The sequence below is a fragment of the Heterodontus francisci genome, chromosome 6, assembly GCF_036365525.1.
Source record: "Heterodontus francisci isolate sHetFra1 chromosome 6, sHetFra1.hap1, whole genome shotgun sequence".
Lineage (NCBI taxonomy): Eukaryota > Metazoa > Chordata > Chondrichthyes > Heterodontiformes > Heterodontidae > Heterodontus > Heterodontus francisci.
Genome location: NC_090376.1, coordinates 57746935 through 57766701, shown reverse-complemented (window position 1 = coordinate 57766701; position 19767 = coordinate 57746935). Strand labels below are relative to the sequence as shown.

Below are 19767 nucleotides of genomic sequence, written 5' to 3'. Positions count from 1 at the left end.
GGGGTTCTTGAGGCTTTTGCCAACTTGCCGCCGAGGGTAAAATACCCATGGTGGTGGGAGGAGGCCCTTAAGTGGCAGTTAATTGGCCACTTAAGGGCCTTGACTGGCCTGGCGAGGGCGGGTTGTTTCTCGCCGCCACCGCCCTGTGTAAAATTGCAGTGGGGACGGAAGGGCGTTGGGAATGGTCCCCCTGCCTCCCACTCAATTTTACGCCCCTTTCCTCCTCCCCCCCTCCACCAGCCCGCTCATTTGGGGGCCATAAAATTCTGGCCATGGGAACACCACCATGGTGTTCCCCTCCAAGTCACACATCATCCTGACTTGGACCTATATCACCATAGAGTCATAGAGTTATACAGCACAGAAACAGGCCCTTCAGCCCATCATGTACATGCAGACCATCAAGCACCTAACTATTCTAATCCCATTTTCCAGCACTTGGCCCGTAGCCTTGTATGCTATGGCGTTTCAAGTGCTCATCTAAATACTTCTTAAATGTTGTGAGGGTTCCTGCCTCTAGCACCTCTTATGGCAGTGCATTCCAGATTCCAACCACCCTCTGGGTGAAAAAATTTTTCTTCAAATCCCCTCTAAACCTCAGGCCCCTTACCTTAAATCTATGCCCCTAGTTATTGACCCCTCCGCTGTGGGAAAATGTTTCTTCCTATCTAACCAATCAATGACCCTCATAATTTTGTATACCTCAATCATGTCCCCCCTCAGCCTTCTCTGCTCTAAGGAAAACAACCCTAGCCTTTTCAGTCTCTCTTCATAGCTGAAGTGCTCCAGCCCAGGCAACATCCTGGTGAATCTCCTCTGCACCCTCTCTAGTGCAATCACATCCTTCCTATAATGTGGTGCCCAGAACTGTACACAGTACTCTAGCTTATAGTGTGGCCTAACTAGCATTTTATACAGCTCCATCACAATCTCCCTGCTCTTATATTCTATGCTTCGGCTGATAAAGGCAAGTATCCCATATGCCTTCCTAACCACCTTATCTACCTGTGCTGCTGCCTCCAGTGATCTATGGACAAGTACACCAAGATTCCTCTGACCTTCTGTACTTCCTAGGGTCCTACCATCCGTTGTATATTCCCTTGCCTTGTTTGCCCTCCCAAAATGCATCGTCTCACAGTTCTCAGGATTAAATTCCATTTGCCACTGCCCATCTTACCATCCTGTAATCTAAGGCTTTCCTCCTCACTTTTTACACCACCAATTTTTGTGTCATCTGCGAACTTACTTATCGTACCTCCTATATTCACATCTAAATCATTAATATACACTACAAACAGCAAGGGTCCCAGCACCGATCCTTGCGGTACACCATTGGTCACAGGCTTCCACTCGCAAAAACAGCCCTCGACCATCACCCTCTGCCTCCTGCCACTGAGTCAATTTTGGATCCAATTTGCCAAATTGCCCTCAATCCCATGGGCTCTTACCTTCTTAACCAATCTCCCATGTGGGACCTTATCAAAAGCCTTACTGAAGTCAATGTAGACTACATCAACTGCTTTACCCTCATCTACACATCTAGTCACCACCTCGAAAAATTCAATCAAGTTAGTTAGACATGATCTCCCCCTGACAAAGCCATGCTGACTATCCCTGATTAATCCCTGCCTCTCCAAGTGGAGATTAATCCTGTCCCTCAGAACTTTTTCCAATATTTTCCCTACCACTGATGTTAGACTCACCGGCCTGTAATTACCTGGTTTATCCGTGCTACCCTTCTTGAATAATAGTACCACATTCACTGTCCTCCAGTCCTCTGGTACCTCTCCTGTGGCCAGAGAGGATTTGAAAATTTGTGTCAGAGCCCCTGCTATCTCCTCCCTTGCCTCATAGAACAGCCTGGGATATCTCTCATCTGGGTCTGGGGATTTATCCACTTTTAAGCTCGCTAAAACAGCTAATACTTCCTCCCTTTCAATGCTAGTATGTTCAAGTATATCACAATCCTCCTCCCTGATCGCAACATGTATATCGTCCTTCTCCATAGTGAACACAGATGAAAAGTAATCATTTAAAGTCTCACCTATGTCCTCTGACTCCACACACACATTGCCAATTTGGTCCCTAATGGGCCCTACTCTTCCCTGGTTATCTTCTTGCCCTTAATATACATAAAACGCCTTAGGGATTTCCCTTTATCTTGCTCACCAGAGTTTTTTCATGTCCCATCTTCGCTCTCCTAATTACTTTTTTTAGTAACCACCCTACAGTTTCTATACTCCTCTAGTGCCTCCGCTGTTTTCAGCGCTCCAAATCTACCATAAGTCTCCTTTTTGTCCTGATCCAACCTTCTATATCCCTTGACATCCAGGGTTCCCTGGACTTGTTGGTCCTACCCTTCACGTTTACGGGAACATTCCTTCACTGTCACTGGATCAAAATCTTAGAACTCCCTTCCTAACAGCACTGTGGGTGTACCTACACCACATGGACAGCAGCAGTTCAAGGCAGTGGCTCACCATCACCTTCTCAAGGGCAATTACGGATTGGCAAATGCCAGCCATACCAGAGACGCTCTCAACCCATGACAGAATATAATGACAACTCTCTCCTAATAGAATATGTAAATAGGCAAAACAGGAGCAAATTAAATTAAATGCAGGTCAGTAGAAACTACTGTACTTAGGGGAAAATGTATAAATACTCCATGAATGTTATCAAGATAATTTTGGGTGGTGTTGAAAGAGATCTAGATTTAGTAGAATCAGTGCTTAGCAAGCCCAATCACTGCAAAATAGTAATCAACAAAGTACACAGAATATTTGACTCTATAGCTAAAAACAGTATAGTACAAATTCGAGGAAGTCATACTCAAACCGTATCGTACTCTTCATCTGACCGCACCTTAAGTACTACATTGAGTTCAGGTCACTAATATACACATGCACATTGATTAGACATTCAAGCATTGGAGACATTTCAGAGACAGATTTCAGATTTTATATCCTTTGTTCTTGGTTTTCCCACGAGAGGTAATAGTTTCTCTGTATCTATCCTATCAAAACATTCTAACATTTTAAACACCTCAATCAGATCATCTCTCAATCTTCTATACTAAAAGGAATACAGGTCAAGTTTATGCAACCTGTCCTCATAATTTGACCCTCTAAGACTCAGTATCATTCTGGTGAATCTGTGCTGTAAATTCAGACATGCTTCAGAAAAGTAGACTGGGGGTCAACTAGATAGCTTCAAGTTTTTGCTTAGTTTTGGAACTAATGAGGGTCAGTCAATACAGACAAGCGATTTTCCCTTAAACCCTTTAAATTCAGTTTCACAGAAAATATATCTGATAAGTTAATACTACATTTTCTTCAAATATTTATATTACATCAGCCAATACACACTGATCGCAAATAGGTTTACCATCAGAACTGTAAGATGCTGAACAAAGTGGAGAAACAGGGTAACCTAGGTAGCTTTTCATCTTTATTGCCTGGGCAGAGCACAGGGAGGATCACACAGCCAAACAGCCCACACCTGATTTTCCTTCCACTTAAATGAGCGCAAAGAAAACTGGACCAGTTCCATTACACACATGCAATTCTTCCCGCCTGGTAATGTTTTACACCAAGTTGGAAAAGATGGAACATTATCCATGAATTCCTTGAAAATCCAAATAAAATTAGAGACTCAACACAAAAGGAAGGCATTCAGCCAACTACTATACATTTAGTCCCGTTCCACTGCCACTTCCTCATAACCTTTTAGTTTTTTCTTTTTCAAATATTGATTCATTGGTAGATTAAGCTATTAAAAGAACAATATCATTTTGTTTTTTATAACCAGTATAGATTACAAGAGTAAAGAGGTAATGATAAATTTATATAAAGCAATAGTTAGGCGACATTTAGAGTTTTGAGTACAGGTTTCAGCTCCCCCTAATAGAAAGGACAATAAAGCCATAAATATAGCAGACAACATAGTATCACTCTGGTTAGCCTAAGATAAGAAATTGTAATTATATGTAGAGATTTGAGGCACTGACTCTACTTCCACAGAAGCTGAGAACACTGAGAAGCGATTTAGAAGTTATTAAAATTATGAAAAATTTTAAGAGGGAATAGTTGCGTCCTCTTCACTTTGTTCAGGGAGTCAGTAATGCAGAGCCATCAATTTGAAGTTGCCATAAACAGAGTACCAGGTGGGATTTTTTTTAAAGTAGATGGCTGTTAGAGTATGGTGAACTTTGCCACAAGGAGTAGTTGTGCAGAGACTGTTCCATATTTTAAAGGAAAAAGAGATAAACTTCTGAAACAAAAGAAGATATAGAACTATGAGAAGAGAGCAGGGCAGTGAGACAATATTTGAATTGCTCTGGCAAAGCTCCTGGACAGACATCATGGATCAAATGGCTTCCTTTTGCACAGTAAATGAAGTGTCAGCCATTGCTCAATGGTCGCACTCTCACCTCTGAGTCAGGAGATTCAAGTCCCACTCCAGAGATAATCCAGGCTGACAGTTCAGTGCAGTGCTGAGGGACCGCCACATTGTCAGAGGTGGTGTCTTTCAAATGAGTTGATAAACCCAGCCTAACTCTAGCTTGGTCCAGTTTTTATTCAAACAGCTTTAATAAAGGTAGGTTTGCTTGAGTTTCCTCAATTTTATTTTCCTCTGTTTTTGCTCCAATCCATTCATTATATAATCCCATTTAAGAATATCGAGTTGGTCCACAAGTTGAGTATGATCATAATAAGTCTTCACTGTATTTACTATTTTGCCAATAACAGTGAACTTAGTCTCAAAAGAATTATGTAAATCAGGTAATCTTTAAAGGAGCTAAAGTATATGGAGAGTAACCAAGACAGAAATTACACTGTGAATTAGGAGCCATTTCAAAGATATCAAATAAGGAAGAAGTTCAGAGTAATGTCCATAACCATTAAATCCATTTTCTATAATTAGATTAGATTAGATTAGAGATACAGCACTGAAACAGGCCCTTCGGCCCACCGAGTCTGTGCCGAACATCAACCACCCATTTATACTAATCCTACACTAATCCCACATTCCTACCAGACATCCCCACCTGTCCCTATATATTTCCCTACCACCTACCTATACTAGTGACAATTTATAATGGCCAATTTACCTACCAACCTGCAAGTCATATATGAAATTATTGAATCAGAATAGTTACTACTAGAAATCAAACAACTTTAGTTACCATGTTGAATGGAACCAAAATGGCACCCATGCAGTTTCTGACTTACAGGATTCTTTTGTAAGCTAAAACAGTCCCTTTAAATGACATATAGTGTAAAAAACATCTCTACCGAGAACATTTGCTGAGCATTGCAATATTCCTGAGACATCTTCCAGCTCCTCACTGACAGAGTGATCTGCATAGGGGCATCTGTTGGACATTCGTAGATCTCTTTTTAATTCTCTGCAACTGAAACAAAATATGAGTTTATAGCTTTTAACACACCATATACACACACTCATATTCATGGACAAAGTCAGAACCAAATATATACAGCAGATTACCCTAAGTTTCACAAGATTGACCTACACTATTGTACATTGCCAGAGGTTAAAGGCTAATTTGGGTATCTGGGTTTTCCACACTTGATCTTATGTTATGTTTCTTATGGAGGCTACTAATGCTGAAATGCATAAGGTGCCAGTTCCTCATACTATCAACTGCAAAGGTGAGGCTGACTTCACACCTGACATGTGGAGCATGCACCAATGCAGTGGCCAGTGACTGGAGTACTGGAGCAGGCACTATTGAAACACTCGAGATGCCTGCAGGTGCTATGAACCTGCACACAATGCACACAAATCAGCACAGGGTTCACTGAGGCATCAGAAAATATTTGTGTGGCAATGCAACGGGAGCATCCTGAGTAGCATTCCAGATAACTAAATACCCCTCTCTATAAAGGGCCACCCTTGCCTTGCACCTCTAATCTATTCTTCAATGGAGACAAAATGCCACTTCACAGTCAGCCAGCAGCCCTCATGGCGCTCCCAGCAGATCATGCAATGAAGGCCAGGAGTTCCATTAAAATACAGAAATTCGTAGCCTTACATTCACATACACAGTTAACTCAATGTCGCATTGGTGCATGGAGTGTCAAAGAAGCAGCACTCCTCACAGCGCTGCACCATGATGGTATTTGCAGCCCCATTGCCTCATTTTACTGAATAATTCCAGTTAATTTTTTTAGTCGGATTTTATTTACTTCAACATAAAGACATCACACAATGTTTATGAGATTTTCAGGAAACAATACTCAACTTAAAATAAAACAGTTAACTCAGCGATGCCATATTCGCACTCCAAGCCATACTCATAGGAATCTTCCCAGTCCTGTGGGGGTGGGTAAGGCAGGACCAGGAGGAAATTCAGATATGTTAGCGTTGGGTCAGCGACCCCCATGCGTTCCTGCCTCCATGTGATCTTCCCGATGGCAGGTTATTGCCAGCAGAGGCTAACAATCCAGCAGTGACAGGTAGACAATTTGAATAATTAACTGCCCATTGGTGGGCTGACTGTGGATGCCACTGGATCTTCCCAGTGGCGGATCGGACCCCCCATTGAGGGCCAAGCCAGTCAGGTGCCTGGGGGTGGCTTGCTGGAGGCTGACCAGGGGACCTGGCAAGACCTCTTGTTCCAATCAACCTCCCTCCACCACTGGAGTAGAATTGATCAGCAGGCCACAGCTGCAGCTGGAGACTATCCTGTGGAGGGGTTTCTCCTCCACAGGGGTGGCCTGGCAGCTGTGGCCAGAGTTTACTTTTTAAAAATTCTAACCCTCTTCAGAGGGCACAAGATGGACACACCCTAATGGTCCCCATTTTGCAGCGGCAGCACCCACCTCTACCGGTGGGGCTGCAATCCTTCCAAGGCTGCAGGCCCTCTGATTGGGCCTGCAGCCTGAGGAACCCGCTCACCATCCTTAATTGGATGGCAGACCCAGCGCCAGCCTCTTAATTAGCCACCTCCAGGAAGATTTCCCAGGCGGGAGCCCTGACAGCAAGTGCAGGGTCGGGATCCAGAAATGGTCCCGCCTCTCAATTTTTTTTTAAAAGGGGACAAAATTCCGCCCATAGGGAGCACAGATTGGAGAATTAGGGCTGCATTGATAAAGCCCTAATTCAAACTCATTCCCTCGTAAAGCATGGTTTCCAAACTGAGAGCCTGGAATTATCCCTAAGCTAGAGCATTTTGCTTTTTAAACTTTATTCGGCAGAGGTATTTGTGCAAGTTCCAACTCTCAATTATATTTGGTATATTTATCCTTTTTTCTTCTTCTATCTAGCCTGGGGTGTCCAGTTGAGAGGATGGGCACATGATGCACTCTATACCTTCACAAATGCATTCTGTACATACCTACCATAATGTGCCAGGGACCATGGCTACCCTGGAAACTCCATCCAGTACACCCTAATAAGATCTCAGTGGATCACTTGGCAGCTGAAATCTATCATTAGCTCAGACTTTGGTTATCTTTCTAAGGTCCCTGCAGAAGACTCCATATTTCTTCAGGCCCTGGAAAAGCCTCAGGCCTTGAACCACTTTCTCTTTCAGGGTGGTTTGGAGCAGGCACTATTGAAACACTCGAGACGCCTGCAGGTGCTACGATCCTCAACAGTTAGGAAGGGATCAGCGTTTGGGCCTTGGAAGCACTTAAATTCCAATCTACTTCACCTTGGTCGCAAAAGTGTGGCCATCAGAACTTCAGCATCTTGACATCTAGCATACATTTTATCTGCCACAATTTTTGCATCTTACCTGTTTCAGCATTACACCTGATTTATGGATATGGAATTAAAATCAAACAGCAACAAATCACAACTAAACAGAGATGGGATTTAACAACCAGCAAGTGGCAGAAAGAAGTTAAAACCATTAAGTGGGAACATCAAAGGACCATGGCCAGGATTTCCACCACACTTCCAGTCAAGTTACAGTAGCAGGTCAGGAGTTCCAAGATAATTCCCAGGCTAGGAGTCAAAAATAGGCAGCTAACAACAGTTACCAACAAAAAACAGAAAGTGCTAGAAATACTCAGCAGGTCAGGCAGCATCTGTGGAGAGAAGCAGAGTTAAAGTTTCAAGTCTGTGATCTTTCATCAGAACTGGCAAAGGTTAGAAAAGAATTAGGTTTTAAGCAAATGAAGGGGATGGGGGGAGAGGGGGCGGATAGTGGGGAAGAGAACAAAAGGGGAGGTGTGTGATGGGGCAGAGGGCAGGAGAGATTAAATAACAAAGCTGTCCTGGGACAAAGGCAAAGAGTCTTAATGATTGTGGTGAAAGACAAAGCATTAGTCCAGAAAGAGTGTTAATAGCGGAATAGTGAGCAGCTGTGCCTACATGACAAACAGGCACCTGGTTAAAAAATAAAGTAAAATAAAAAATCTTAAAATATTTTTAAAAAGGCCAGTCATGCTCTAAAGTTATTGAACTCAATGTTCAGTCCACAAGGCTGTAGAGTGCCTAATTGAAAGATCAGGTGCTGTTCCTCGAGCTTGCGTTGATGTTCACTGGAACACTGGAGCAAGCCAAAGACAGAAATGTTGGCATGAGAGCAGGGGGGGTATTGAAATGACAAGCGACTGGAAGCTTGGGGTCATGCTTTCAGACTGAGCAGAGGTGTTCCGCAAAGTGGTCACCCAAAAAGTACCGCACAATAGACTTGTTAGCAAAACTGAAGCCCATGGGATTAAAGGAACAGCGGCTGCAAGGATACAAATTAGCTAAGGGACAGAAAGCAGACAGTAGTGGCAAACGCTGTTTTTCAGACTGGAGGTAAGTGCACAGTGGTGTTCTGCAGGGATTGATATTAAGGCCACGGGTCTTTCTGATATATATTAATGACTTGGACTTGGTATACACTACATAACTTCAAAGTTTGTGGATGTGAAGAAACCAGTTGTGTGCATGCAATTAAAATGTTAGATAGAACATGTCAATATATAATTTGGCTTCCGAATATTTTTTTTTCTCACTGATTTGTAACTAAATAGTATTTCATTTCTTCTCGACATAGAATTATCCTCTCATCCCAGGAACCAATCTAGTGAATCTTCGCTGCACCACCTCCAAGACAAATATATCCTTCCTTAGTTATGGAGAACAAACTGTGCACAGTACTCCAAGTGTGGTCTCACCAAAGCTCTATACAGTTGTAGCAAGTCTTCCTAATTCTTGTACTCCAATCCCCTTGCAATAAAGGCCAAAATGCCACTTTGTCTATCTAATTGCTTACTGTACCTACATGCTAACTTTCTGTGTTCCTTTTTAGAAGTACACCCAAGTCTGTCTGAACATCAACATATAAAAGTTTCAGGCCTTTTACTATCAAACTGAATAACCTCACACATGCCCACAGTATAGGCTGGGGCTTCAACTTTTTACAATTATATAAATGACTTGGATGAAGGGACCGAAGGTATGGTTGCTAAATTTGCTGATGACACAAAGTTAGGTAGGAAAGTAGGTTGTGAAGAGGACATAAGGATGCTAGAAAGGGATATAGATAGGTTAAGTGAGTGGGCAAAGATCTGGCAAATGAAGTATAATGTGGGAAAATGTGAAATTGTTCATTCTGGCAGCAAGAATGAAAAAGAAACATATTATCTAAATGGCGTGAGATTGCAGAGCTCTGAGATGCAGAGGGATCTGGGTGTCCTGGTGCATGAATCACATAAGGTTAGTATGCAGGTAATTAGTAAATAGAAAATTAGGAAAGCTAATAGAATGTTATCATTTGTGGGGCGTTATGCTTCAGTTATACAGGACATTGGCGAGTATTGTGTACAGTATTGGTCTCCTTATTTAAGGAAGGATGTAAATGCGTTGGAAGCACTTCAGAAAAGGTTTACTAGACTAATACCTGGAATGGGCGGGTTGTCTTATGAGGAAAAGTTGGACAGGCTAGGCTTGTATCGCTAGAGTTTAGAAGAGTAAGAGGAGGCTTGATTGAAATATATAAGATCCTGAGGGGTCTTGACAGGGCGGATGTGGGAAGGATGTTTCCTCTTGTGGGAGAATCTAGAACTAGGGATCACTGTTAAAAATAAGGGGTTGCCCATTTAAGACAGAGATGAGGAGAAATCTTTTTCTCACAGAGGGTCGTGAGTCTTTGGAACTCTCCTCCTCAAAAGGTGGTGAAAGCAGAGTCTTTGAATATTTTTAAGGCAGATGTAGATAGTTTCTTGATAAGCAAGAGAGTGAAAGGTTATTGGGGGTAGGTGGGACTGTGGAGTAATTGGTTTAGCCATGATCTTATTGAATGGCAGAGCAAGCTCGAGGGGCCAAGTGGCCTACTCCTGCTCCTAATTCGTATGTTCGTATATTCCATCGACTACCATGTTTCCCACTCACATAACCTGCCTATATCTCTTTGCAGCCCCTTTGTGTCCTCCTCACAGCTTACATTCCCATCTAGCTTTGTATTGTCAGCAAACTTGGATAGTATTCTCTCGGTCTCTTTGTCTAAGTCATTATTAGCTGAGGCCCCAGCACCGAACCTTGCCACACTCCACTAGTTACAGCCTTCTAACTTGAAAATGCCCCAATTTCCTTACTCTCTGCTTCCTGTCCATTAACCAATCCTCCATGCATGCTAATATATTATCCCGAACTCCATGAGCCCTTATTTTGCATATTAATCCTTTGTGTGGCACCTCATCGAATGCTTTTTTGGAAATCTAAGTGTCTCACATCCACTGATTCCCCTTTATCTACCCTACCAGTTATATCCTCAAAAAACTCTATTAAATTTGTCAAACACTATTTCCCTTTTGTTAAACTGAATTGACTGTCTGATCATACTATGGTTTTCTGAGTGCATTAAGACTTCCTGAATAATAGATTCCAGCATTTCCCTGATGATTGATGTCAAGCTAACTGGCCTGTAGTTCCCTGTCACTCTGTCTCTCCTTTCTTGGATAGCAGTATTCCATTTGCTAACTTCTAATCTGCTGGGGCCATTCTAGAAAATCATATCCAGTACATCCACTATCTCTGCAGCTACCTCTATTAGAACCTTCGGATGTAAGCCATCAGGTCCTGGGATTTGTCAGCTTTTAGTCCCTTAAAGTTCTACAAAAGTTTTTCTCTGCTAATATTAATTACCTTAAGTTCCTCGCTCTTATTAGCCCCTTGGTTACCCTCTATTTCTGATATGTAATTTGTGTCTTCTGTGAACACAGATACAAATATTTGTTCAAAGTCTCTGCCATTTCCCCATTCTCCAAAATAATTTCTCCTGTTTCTGCCTTTAAGGGACCAATCCTTCCTTTAGCTACTCCCCTCCTTTTTTATGTACTTGTAAAAGCTCTTAGCATCTGTTTATTTATTATTCACCATTCTACTTTTTCCCTTTTTATCAACTTTTTGGTTGCCCTTTGCTGGTTTCTAAAACTTTCCCAATCCTCAGGCTTACTACTATTCTTCGCAACATTATGAGCCCTTGTTCTAATCTAATATGACCCTTAACTTCCCTAGTAAGCCACATCTTGCTCACCAAATTTTAGTTTTTTCATGGAATGTATTTTTGCTGAACATTTGTTTCTTTAAATGTTTCCCACTATTTATTTACTGTCATACTTTTTAGTCTATTGACTCAATCAACCTTAGCCAGATTAGATTAGATTAGATTAGATTAGAGATACAGCACTGAAACAGGCCCTTCAGCCCACCGAGTCTGTGCCGAACATCAACCACCCATTTATACTAATCCTACACTAATCCCATATTCCTACCAAACATCCCCACCTGTCCCTATATTTCCCTACCACCTACCTATACTAGTGACAATTTATAATGGCCAATTTACCTATCAACCTGCAAGTCTTTAGGCTTGTGGGAGGAAACCGATCTCCCCTCATACTTATGTTTAAGATTCTTGTTTTGGACTCGAGCATGTCGCTCTCAAACTTAAAATGGAATTCAATTTATCAGTTTATTATAAAACAAGTCTTAACCAATAATGAAGTAAAACATACACACACACAAACTGAAATATTAAAGCCCCTTATTTATCTTAGCCCTTCACACACACATGCATACATACATCGGTTAACCAGAAAAATAAAAGGGATTTTTTTTATAGCACTATTACAAAGAAAACAGAAGAAAAAAAGCACTTAGGTGTACTTAAGAAGGTATGGAAAGATATCCTTTGTTTTGGTTTGGCATTCCAAATGCGCATAGACGGCTGTAAAAGGGATCTTCCGAGAACAGTTCTTTCCAGGCAATGTTGAAGATCAGCTTGGGTTGGCTTCAAAGAAATGCAGCTACAGAGGCTTCAGATAGGTCTTACAGCAGAGATGCAGCAACAAGGGTTTTCAGTTCCCACACATTCGATATGCAGGGTTTCTGCAAATATGCAGGGTTTCTTCAAATACAGAAGGAAATAGGAATCTGACACACTAGAAATGCAGGATTTATTTTCAAGAGAGAGAGGGCTGGGTCTTCTTTGGCAGGCAAAAAACAACTGTCTTTTTGTCACAATTCAAAGTGAAACTAAAAGCAGTCCAGAAGTCAAGCCTCCTGACCTCTATAAATCTTGACCTGCCACTTATTCGTAAACATCTCCCCAAGTCAAAAACAACCCCTGCTGGGTGATTACCCACTCACAGGTGCCTTCCAGCAAGACTTGCTTACAAGCCAAATCCAGGAACCTTCTGGTGACCTCTTTTAAAAAACACAAAGTTCAGCATCCCTTCAAGATTCCAGATGGATCAGTGTCCATAATTCAACTAAAGATCCTGAAAACATATTTTACAAAAGAAATAGAAGCAATCTCAAACATAGCAAGACTTGATAATTATAAACAAAAACAAGAAATGCTGGAATCACTCAGCAGGTCTGGCAGCATCTGTGGAAAGAGAAGCAGAGTTAACGTTTTGGGTCAGTGACCCTTCTTGATAATTATAAATGCTAGCATCTAAGAAATGTTAACATATAAAGCAAAACATATACTACAGGAGAATTTAATGTTGCATTGTGGAAATTGGGCGAACGGGTAGTAAAAATGGGATTGGAGAGATACTCCCTGCTATCCCTTTCCCTTTCCCATTCCCAAAGTTTTCAATTTCTGCCTGCTCTTCTGCATTTTAACCTGCAGCCAGAGCAGGAAGCCATTGTGACTTTCCTGCCAACTGATACTAGTGGGAAGGAGAGTCAGGGTCAAAAAAGGCCCTATGATGTATGTTTTTTTAAAACATTTTTTGTGGGGAGCTCTAAGCCCCACAAGGAAAGTTTAGGCCTCCCCTGCCCCAAGCTCCCCTTATTCTGGATCATGAGGTGCTCCTGAATCCCCATCTCCATGACCTACCTGAGTGCTGGGGTCCATTACTTTGGTCCCATGTGATGGCCTCCTGCTGCCCAACATTTCACTCTAGTCAACTGCCATTTCCCACAGGTTTTGGCGGGCAGCTGACCAACCATACAGATGAAGCCAGAGAGTTAAAATGGCCTGGGCCTCGCACTGTTGTTGTCAGGGAGTGTTTGTCGCTCACTTTGGTCCCCACCCACCTTATTCCCACTTCATTAACATCGGAGCTCCTGGAAATCACTTCAACCCAAGGACCAGTCGGTTGGGGCGGATAGGAAGGTAAAACATTTTAAATTCTCAAATCCGACCCGAACCCACCTACCTTCAGTTTCAAAAAACCCGCTCTCAAGAGACAAATCATATGCTGAAATCTTTTAAGGACTCAATTTTGACTGAATATTTATTTTTAATGCATGGAGACCTGGGGAAATTGGCAAGTAAACGGAAGGGAGAAAGGCTGGATCCAGGAGGTAAGGGCCTTTGTTGCACTGCTTGTGGGCCAGGAAGAGCAGGAATGTTTTCCTCACGCCCAACAAACTTACCTCCACACGATCAGACCCCCACAAATAGGTCAATCGCCGGCCACTTCCTATCCCCACCCCGCACCTCGCCCCTCACCCCCCCCCCAACTCCAGCTGGCTGTTGGTTGAGAAACCTACCATTAAGTTCAGCAGGATGTGTGGGAAACCCAAACTTCCACGTTTCCCAACTGAAAAGCCACCCTGCCCATCACACGCTCTCTTCCCAAATGCAGGTAAATATTGAGGCTGCTGTGTTCGAACTGAGACTTCAGTACGCAGCTGATTGTATTAATAGGAGTTCCCAGAGGTATGGAGAGGAAGTGGGAATAAAAGGAAATACACGATAATTTCAGATGAGGAAGACAATTTGCTTCATGTTAGTTCATCCATTGAAAGCATCCTATGCTCCCCACAATTACAGAAGAATGAATGAAAAAGGATCTCATTTAGATATTCAAGATCCTTAAGAATATCATAATGTTGAGCCTTGCGAAACTGTACACTATGGTCCTGAGAAAAAAAATGAGAGATCATAGGATGCAGCTCAGAAGAGGGAAGTGAGTGATGAATGGGCAGATCACATATAGAGTCATGGAGAGATACAGCACTGAAACAGGCCCTTTAGCACACTGAATCTGTGCTGAGCAACAACCACCCAGTTATACCAATCCTACATTAATCCCATATTCCCTACCACATCCCCAACATTCTCCTACCACCTACCTACACTAGGGGCAATTTACAATGGCCAATTTATCTATCAACCTGCAAGTCTTTGGCTGTGGGAGGAAATTGGAGCACCTGGTGGAAACCCACATGATCATAGGAAGAATTTGCAAACTCTGCACAGGCAGTACCCAGAACTGAACCTGGGTCGCTGAAGCCGTGAGGCTGCGGTACTAACCACTGTGCCACTTTGCTGCCCCTACTATATACCTCTATATAACTACTTTACACAGAGGATGATGAGCATAAAGACTGGAAATCCCAGGGAGGTGATAGGTTGGACATGTTCAGGGAGGTTTCACACTTGACCTACCGCCCCTATCCTCCCACCACATCCATTCATATAGCACACTGCCTTCCCACACCAATTGGAAAGCAAACTCTGTTATCCAACCGAATAATTCAGTCAGTCAGACTTTTTCCCATATCCAAAATATTGATATCGAATAACAAAAATATTCAAAGCAAATGAAAGAAGCACAGTCTTTTTTAATGCCCCTATGATTTTTCAATCCAGATCACTTGCTGTTGTTTCTGTGATTAATCTTTAATTCCTAGTGACACCAGAACAATCCAAGAGGGAGGCAACCCTAGGAGGCAATCAGTACTGCTGACATCAATAATTCTAAGAAGGGGATTAATGAAAAATCAATATAGGAATATAAGGTAGTAAGTGCTTTACTCTGTTTCTTAACTCTGGTGGACCGCAAAATGAATTTTTCCCGTGCTGTCATTTCTTATGTTCCTATGATTTTATGGTCATCACCTTGATGACTGCACTTAGAAGTCCACTGCATATATGCGTCTCGCTGAACTTCCAAATATCAGTCCTAACTTTACCTTTTATTTGAACCTGCATCCCCTTGTCCTACTCTTGAAATATAGTTTGAAGTAATATTCCAACTTACTTTTCTCACATTGTTCATTTTTTCATTTATTTCTATTAAGATCAGCTCTTGATTACCTTCTTTCAAAGCTGAAAAGTCTAACTGCCATCAGTCTTTCCATATAAGACAGGTGGCACAGTGGTGCAGTGGTTAGCACCGTAGCCTCACAGCTCCAGCGACCCGGGTTCAATTCTGGGTACTGCCTGTGTGGAGTTTGCAAGTTCTCCCTGTGTCTCGTTGGGTTTCCTCCAGGTGCTCTGGTTTTCTCCCACATGCCAAAGACTTGCTGGTTGATAGGTTAATTGGCCATTATATATTGCCCCTAGTATAGGTAGGAGGTGGGGATGTGGTAGGAATATGGAATTAGTGTAGGATTAGTATAAATGGGTGGTTGATGGTCAGCACAGACTCGGTGGGCCGAAGGGCCTGTTTCAGTGCTGTATCACTAAAACTATAACTTACACTTTTAACAGTAAGGATTATACACTGACTCCCAAGACCACTAGATTTATTTCAATTTCTTCATTAGATGTCATACCATTCATACAGTTTACTCATTTTCAACAACAACTTAAATTTATATTTTGCCTTTAACATAGAAAAAGTCTTAAGATGTCTCAGAGGCATATCAAAAATGTTTAAAATGTTTCTACAGTTCCAAAAGTTGTTATAAGCAACTCAAAAAACAATTTTTTTCTGGGCAGTCCTAGAAGGAAGTTGGATTGGAAGGGGCAGGGAGATGTGGTGGTGAGGGATACATGGAAATGAAGATAGTCATGTCAGTGATCATGACCATTGGAGTAGAGAGGCTATATGAAATAGTGAGATTGAGAGGATGGCCAAGAACATGGACAGGAGAGTTTACATGGAAGGAGAGGTTTAAAAGGAGAACATGAGAACAGAAAAATAAGTGAGCACAATAAGTTGAGATGGAGACTGAATTAAGGATGAGGAGTCACTTAAGTGCATAAACTGAGGGAGGAAAGGAGAGAGGATATCTTGATGAGACAATCAGTCAGACCTTGGGTGCCAGCAGACAATGAGAATTTTAACGGGGAGTTGAGATGGGTAAAACAGAGTGAGGTGCTCTAAGGTTGAGAAGTACAGAGAAGTAGGAGGAGAGAACAAAGGTATAACTTAGTCATTAGGGCCACACCGCCACCAATTGGTATTATCTGTCTATTTAACCAATCTGTTATGACCAGGTGAGAAAGGTGTCCAGGGGTCTTTTGCTGTCTTTACCTGGTCTTATTGTAACAGGGTTTAATTTTAAACACGCTGTGTTTTGAGCTCCCCCTTTGTGAATCCTTGTTCACAACTTACCAATTATAAGGCAAAGAAATAAGCACAAACAGGCTTTCTTGGGTTTAAAGATGAAAGATGAAATTTATTAAACCTTAAACTTAAAATCTAATATGATTTACACCTATGGATGTACGATGCGCCCACACTAGCATGCATATGCAATATAAACATGCAGATAGGGACAGAAAAGAAGAGAAAAAAACTCCCAGGTTGCCCAGCAGGCTAGTCATGTGACAAGCTCCTTCTTTGGAACAGTCTCTTCAAAATCCTTTTTTGGAAGTTCAAATTCTCTGCAACAGCCATAGTCATGTGACTAAAACTGGTCTGACCACTTCAGTGTATTGGAGAAGCAACTGCTGGGTCCCCATTGTTTCAACATCGTCTGGTACTATGCAAATGTCCTTCCAGTGAGGGCTTACAATTTGAAGTTTTTGTTCATGTGGCGAAATAATGTGTGCCTCAGTCTTGGCAGGTGGAGGGTTTTCCTGAAAAATGTGCTTCTGAATTCAGGTTTTGGTACAAATGAGAAACATGTGATTCCAATATAGAATCCTGGGCACCCTACCATACACTTCCATGCACCTTGACATAACTCCTTTAACAGGTGCACACTGTTTTCTACCCTTCTACCTATTAGTTATCCATGTCCAAGATTCACCCTGAGTGCCCACAGCATTGAGTTTAACTAATGTGGAACTTTGCTGAATGCTTTTTAGAAGGTATAGTTCACCCTATGACAGAGGGGAAATCCATGTTGACTACTCTTTACTAGGTTATTATTGTAAAGATAATCCAAGAGTTTGTCCCTGATAATCAATGCCTTTATTTTACAGAGAATTCAATTGAACAACAGTCAACAGGACTAATGGGTTTGTAGTTATTTGATCCTGCTTTATCCTTTTTCTGAAAATGTGCACCATATTAGCGTGTTTTCAGTCTTCTAGTACTTTCCCCCATATTCATCGACTCTTTCATAATTACTGTTCCCTTTAAAATTTAGTTGATGTGCATTACTCTTTTTTTTTTTAAGTGTGTGGTCCCTTTAAAATTTTTGCACACGCATTACTTATCCCTGCACGGTACTTGTCAGGCTGCTGTTCGGCTATGCAGCTTAGTAGGAACTTTGCTCATAATCACTGTCAATGCTTCACAACTCTTCCGCCTTTGTTTGTATTATTACCCCGTGTTAAATACCATTTTTATCTGAGCAGTTGTTTTTTTGAGCCCTCTTAGTTTTTCTAGGAACGTCTTATTTCTATCCTAATTAGGCTATCACTCCTCAGGGAGGGCATATTGCTCATGCATTTTATATTAATATTTGGAGGAAGCAGTCATTCAGACCACTATTTTTAAATGTTTCCGAAAATTCCTATCTTCATTCCATTCGAGGCCCTAAACCTATCTTCAGGATTTATAAGGTTGTTCTTCCTCCTTATTTTGCTTCTGTTTTTTTCATCATCTATTTAAGGCCCTTAATTAGTCTAAGGCATGGATTTATGAAGGGTAGGTCACGCCTGACAAATGTGATTGAATTTTTTGAAGAGGTGACTAAAGTAGTAGACAGGGGAATGTTTACAGATGTTATTTATATGCATTTCCAGAAGGCGTTTGATAAAGTCCCTCATAAGAGATTGTTGGCTAGAGTTGAAGCTTATGGAATTAAAGGTAAATTATTGACCTAGTTAGAAAATTGGCTGAGCAGCAGGAGACAGAGAGTAGGGATAATGGGTAGTACTCTAACTGGCAGTATGTGACTAGTGGTGTCTCACAAGGATCTGTGTTGGGACCTCAACCATTCAACATATCTATCAACGACTTTGATGATGAGATAGAAAGCCACATATCCAAATTTGCCAATGACACAGAGATAGGCAGCATTGTAAATGATGTAGATGGAAGCATAAAATTACAAATCATAGAATGAATCATAGAATGGTTACAGCTCAGAAGGAGGCCATTCGGCCCATCGTGCCCAGACCAGCTCTCTGCAAAAGCAACTCAGCTGATCCCACTCCCCAGTTGGTTCCCGGTAGCCCTGCAAATCTTTTCTCTTCAGATAATTATCCAATGCCCTTTTGAAAGTCATGATTGAATTTGCCTCCCACATTCCCCCCAGATCATAACCACTCGCTGCAGAAAAAGCTTTTTCTCATGGCGCCTTTGGTTCTTTCACCATTCACCTTAAATCAGAGTCCTCTGGTTCTCAACCCTTCTGCCAATGGAAACAGTATCTCCCTATCTACTTTGCCTAGACAGCTCACAATTTTGAACACATCTATCAAATCTTCTCTCAACCTTCGCTTCTCTGAGGAAAACAGCCCTAACTTCTCTAATCTATCTAACTTAAGTCCCTCATCCCTGGAACCATTCTTGTAAATCTTTCCTGCACCCTCTCTAATGTCTTCACATCCATCCTAAAGTGTGGTGCCCTGAATTGGACACAATATTCTAGTTGAGGCCAAACCAGTGTTTTATAAAGGTTCACCATAACTGCCTTACTTTTGTACATTATGCCTCTATTTATAAGGCCGGGGATCCTGTAAGTCTTATTAACTGCTTTCTCAACCTGTCCTGCCACCTTCAATGATTTATGCACATATATCCCCAGGTTTCCCTGTTCCTACACCTTCTATAGAATTTTATCTTTTATTTTATATTGCCTCTCCTCATTCTTCCTACCAAATGTATCACTTCACAATTCTCCGAAATAAGTTTCATTGGCCATGTGTCCGCAAATTTCACCAGCCTGTCTTTGTCCTCTTGACGTCTATCTCTGTCCTCCTCACAGTTCATAATACTTCCAAGTTTTGTGTCATCTGCAAATTTTGAAATTGTGCCCTGCACATCCAAGTCTAGGTCATTAATGCAGATCAAGAAAAGCAGCAGTCCTAGTACCGATTTCTCGATGAACCCCACTATATACCACCCTCCAGTCCGAAAAACAGATGTTCAACACTACTCTCTGTTTCCAGTCACTCAGCCAACTTTGTATCCATGCTGTTACTGTCCC

General features: G+C 41.8%; 1 protein-coding gene across 2 annotated transcripts in view; it reads right to left on the bottom strand.

Moving 5' to 3' along the window:
• The window catches only part of gucy1a2 (guanylate cyclase 1, soluble, alpha 2), a 306665-nt gene that overhangs the window by 218875 nt on the left and 68023 nt on the right, over positions 1 to 19767 (bottom strand). For both annotated transcript variants that reach the window (XM_068033743.1, XM_068033742.1), the window contains exon 3: positions 5298 to 5416. In XM_068033743.1, coding sequence (XP_067889844.1) covers positions 5298 to 5416 — 119 coding nt within the window. The remainder of the gene's footprint in view (positions 1 to 5297; positions 5417 to 19767) is intronic.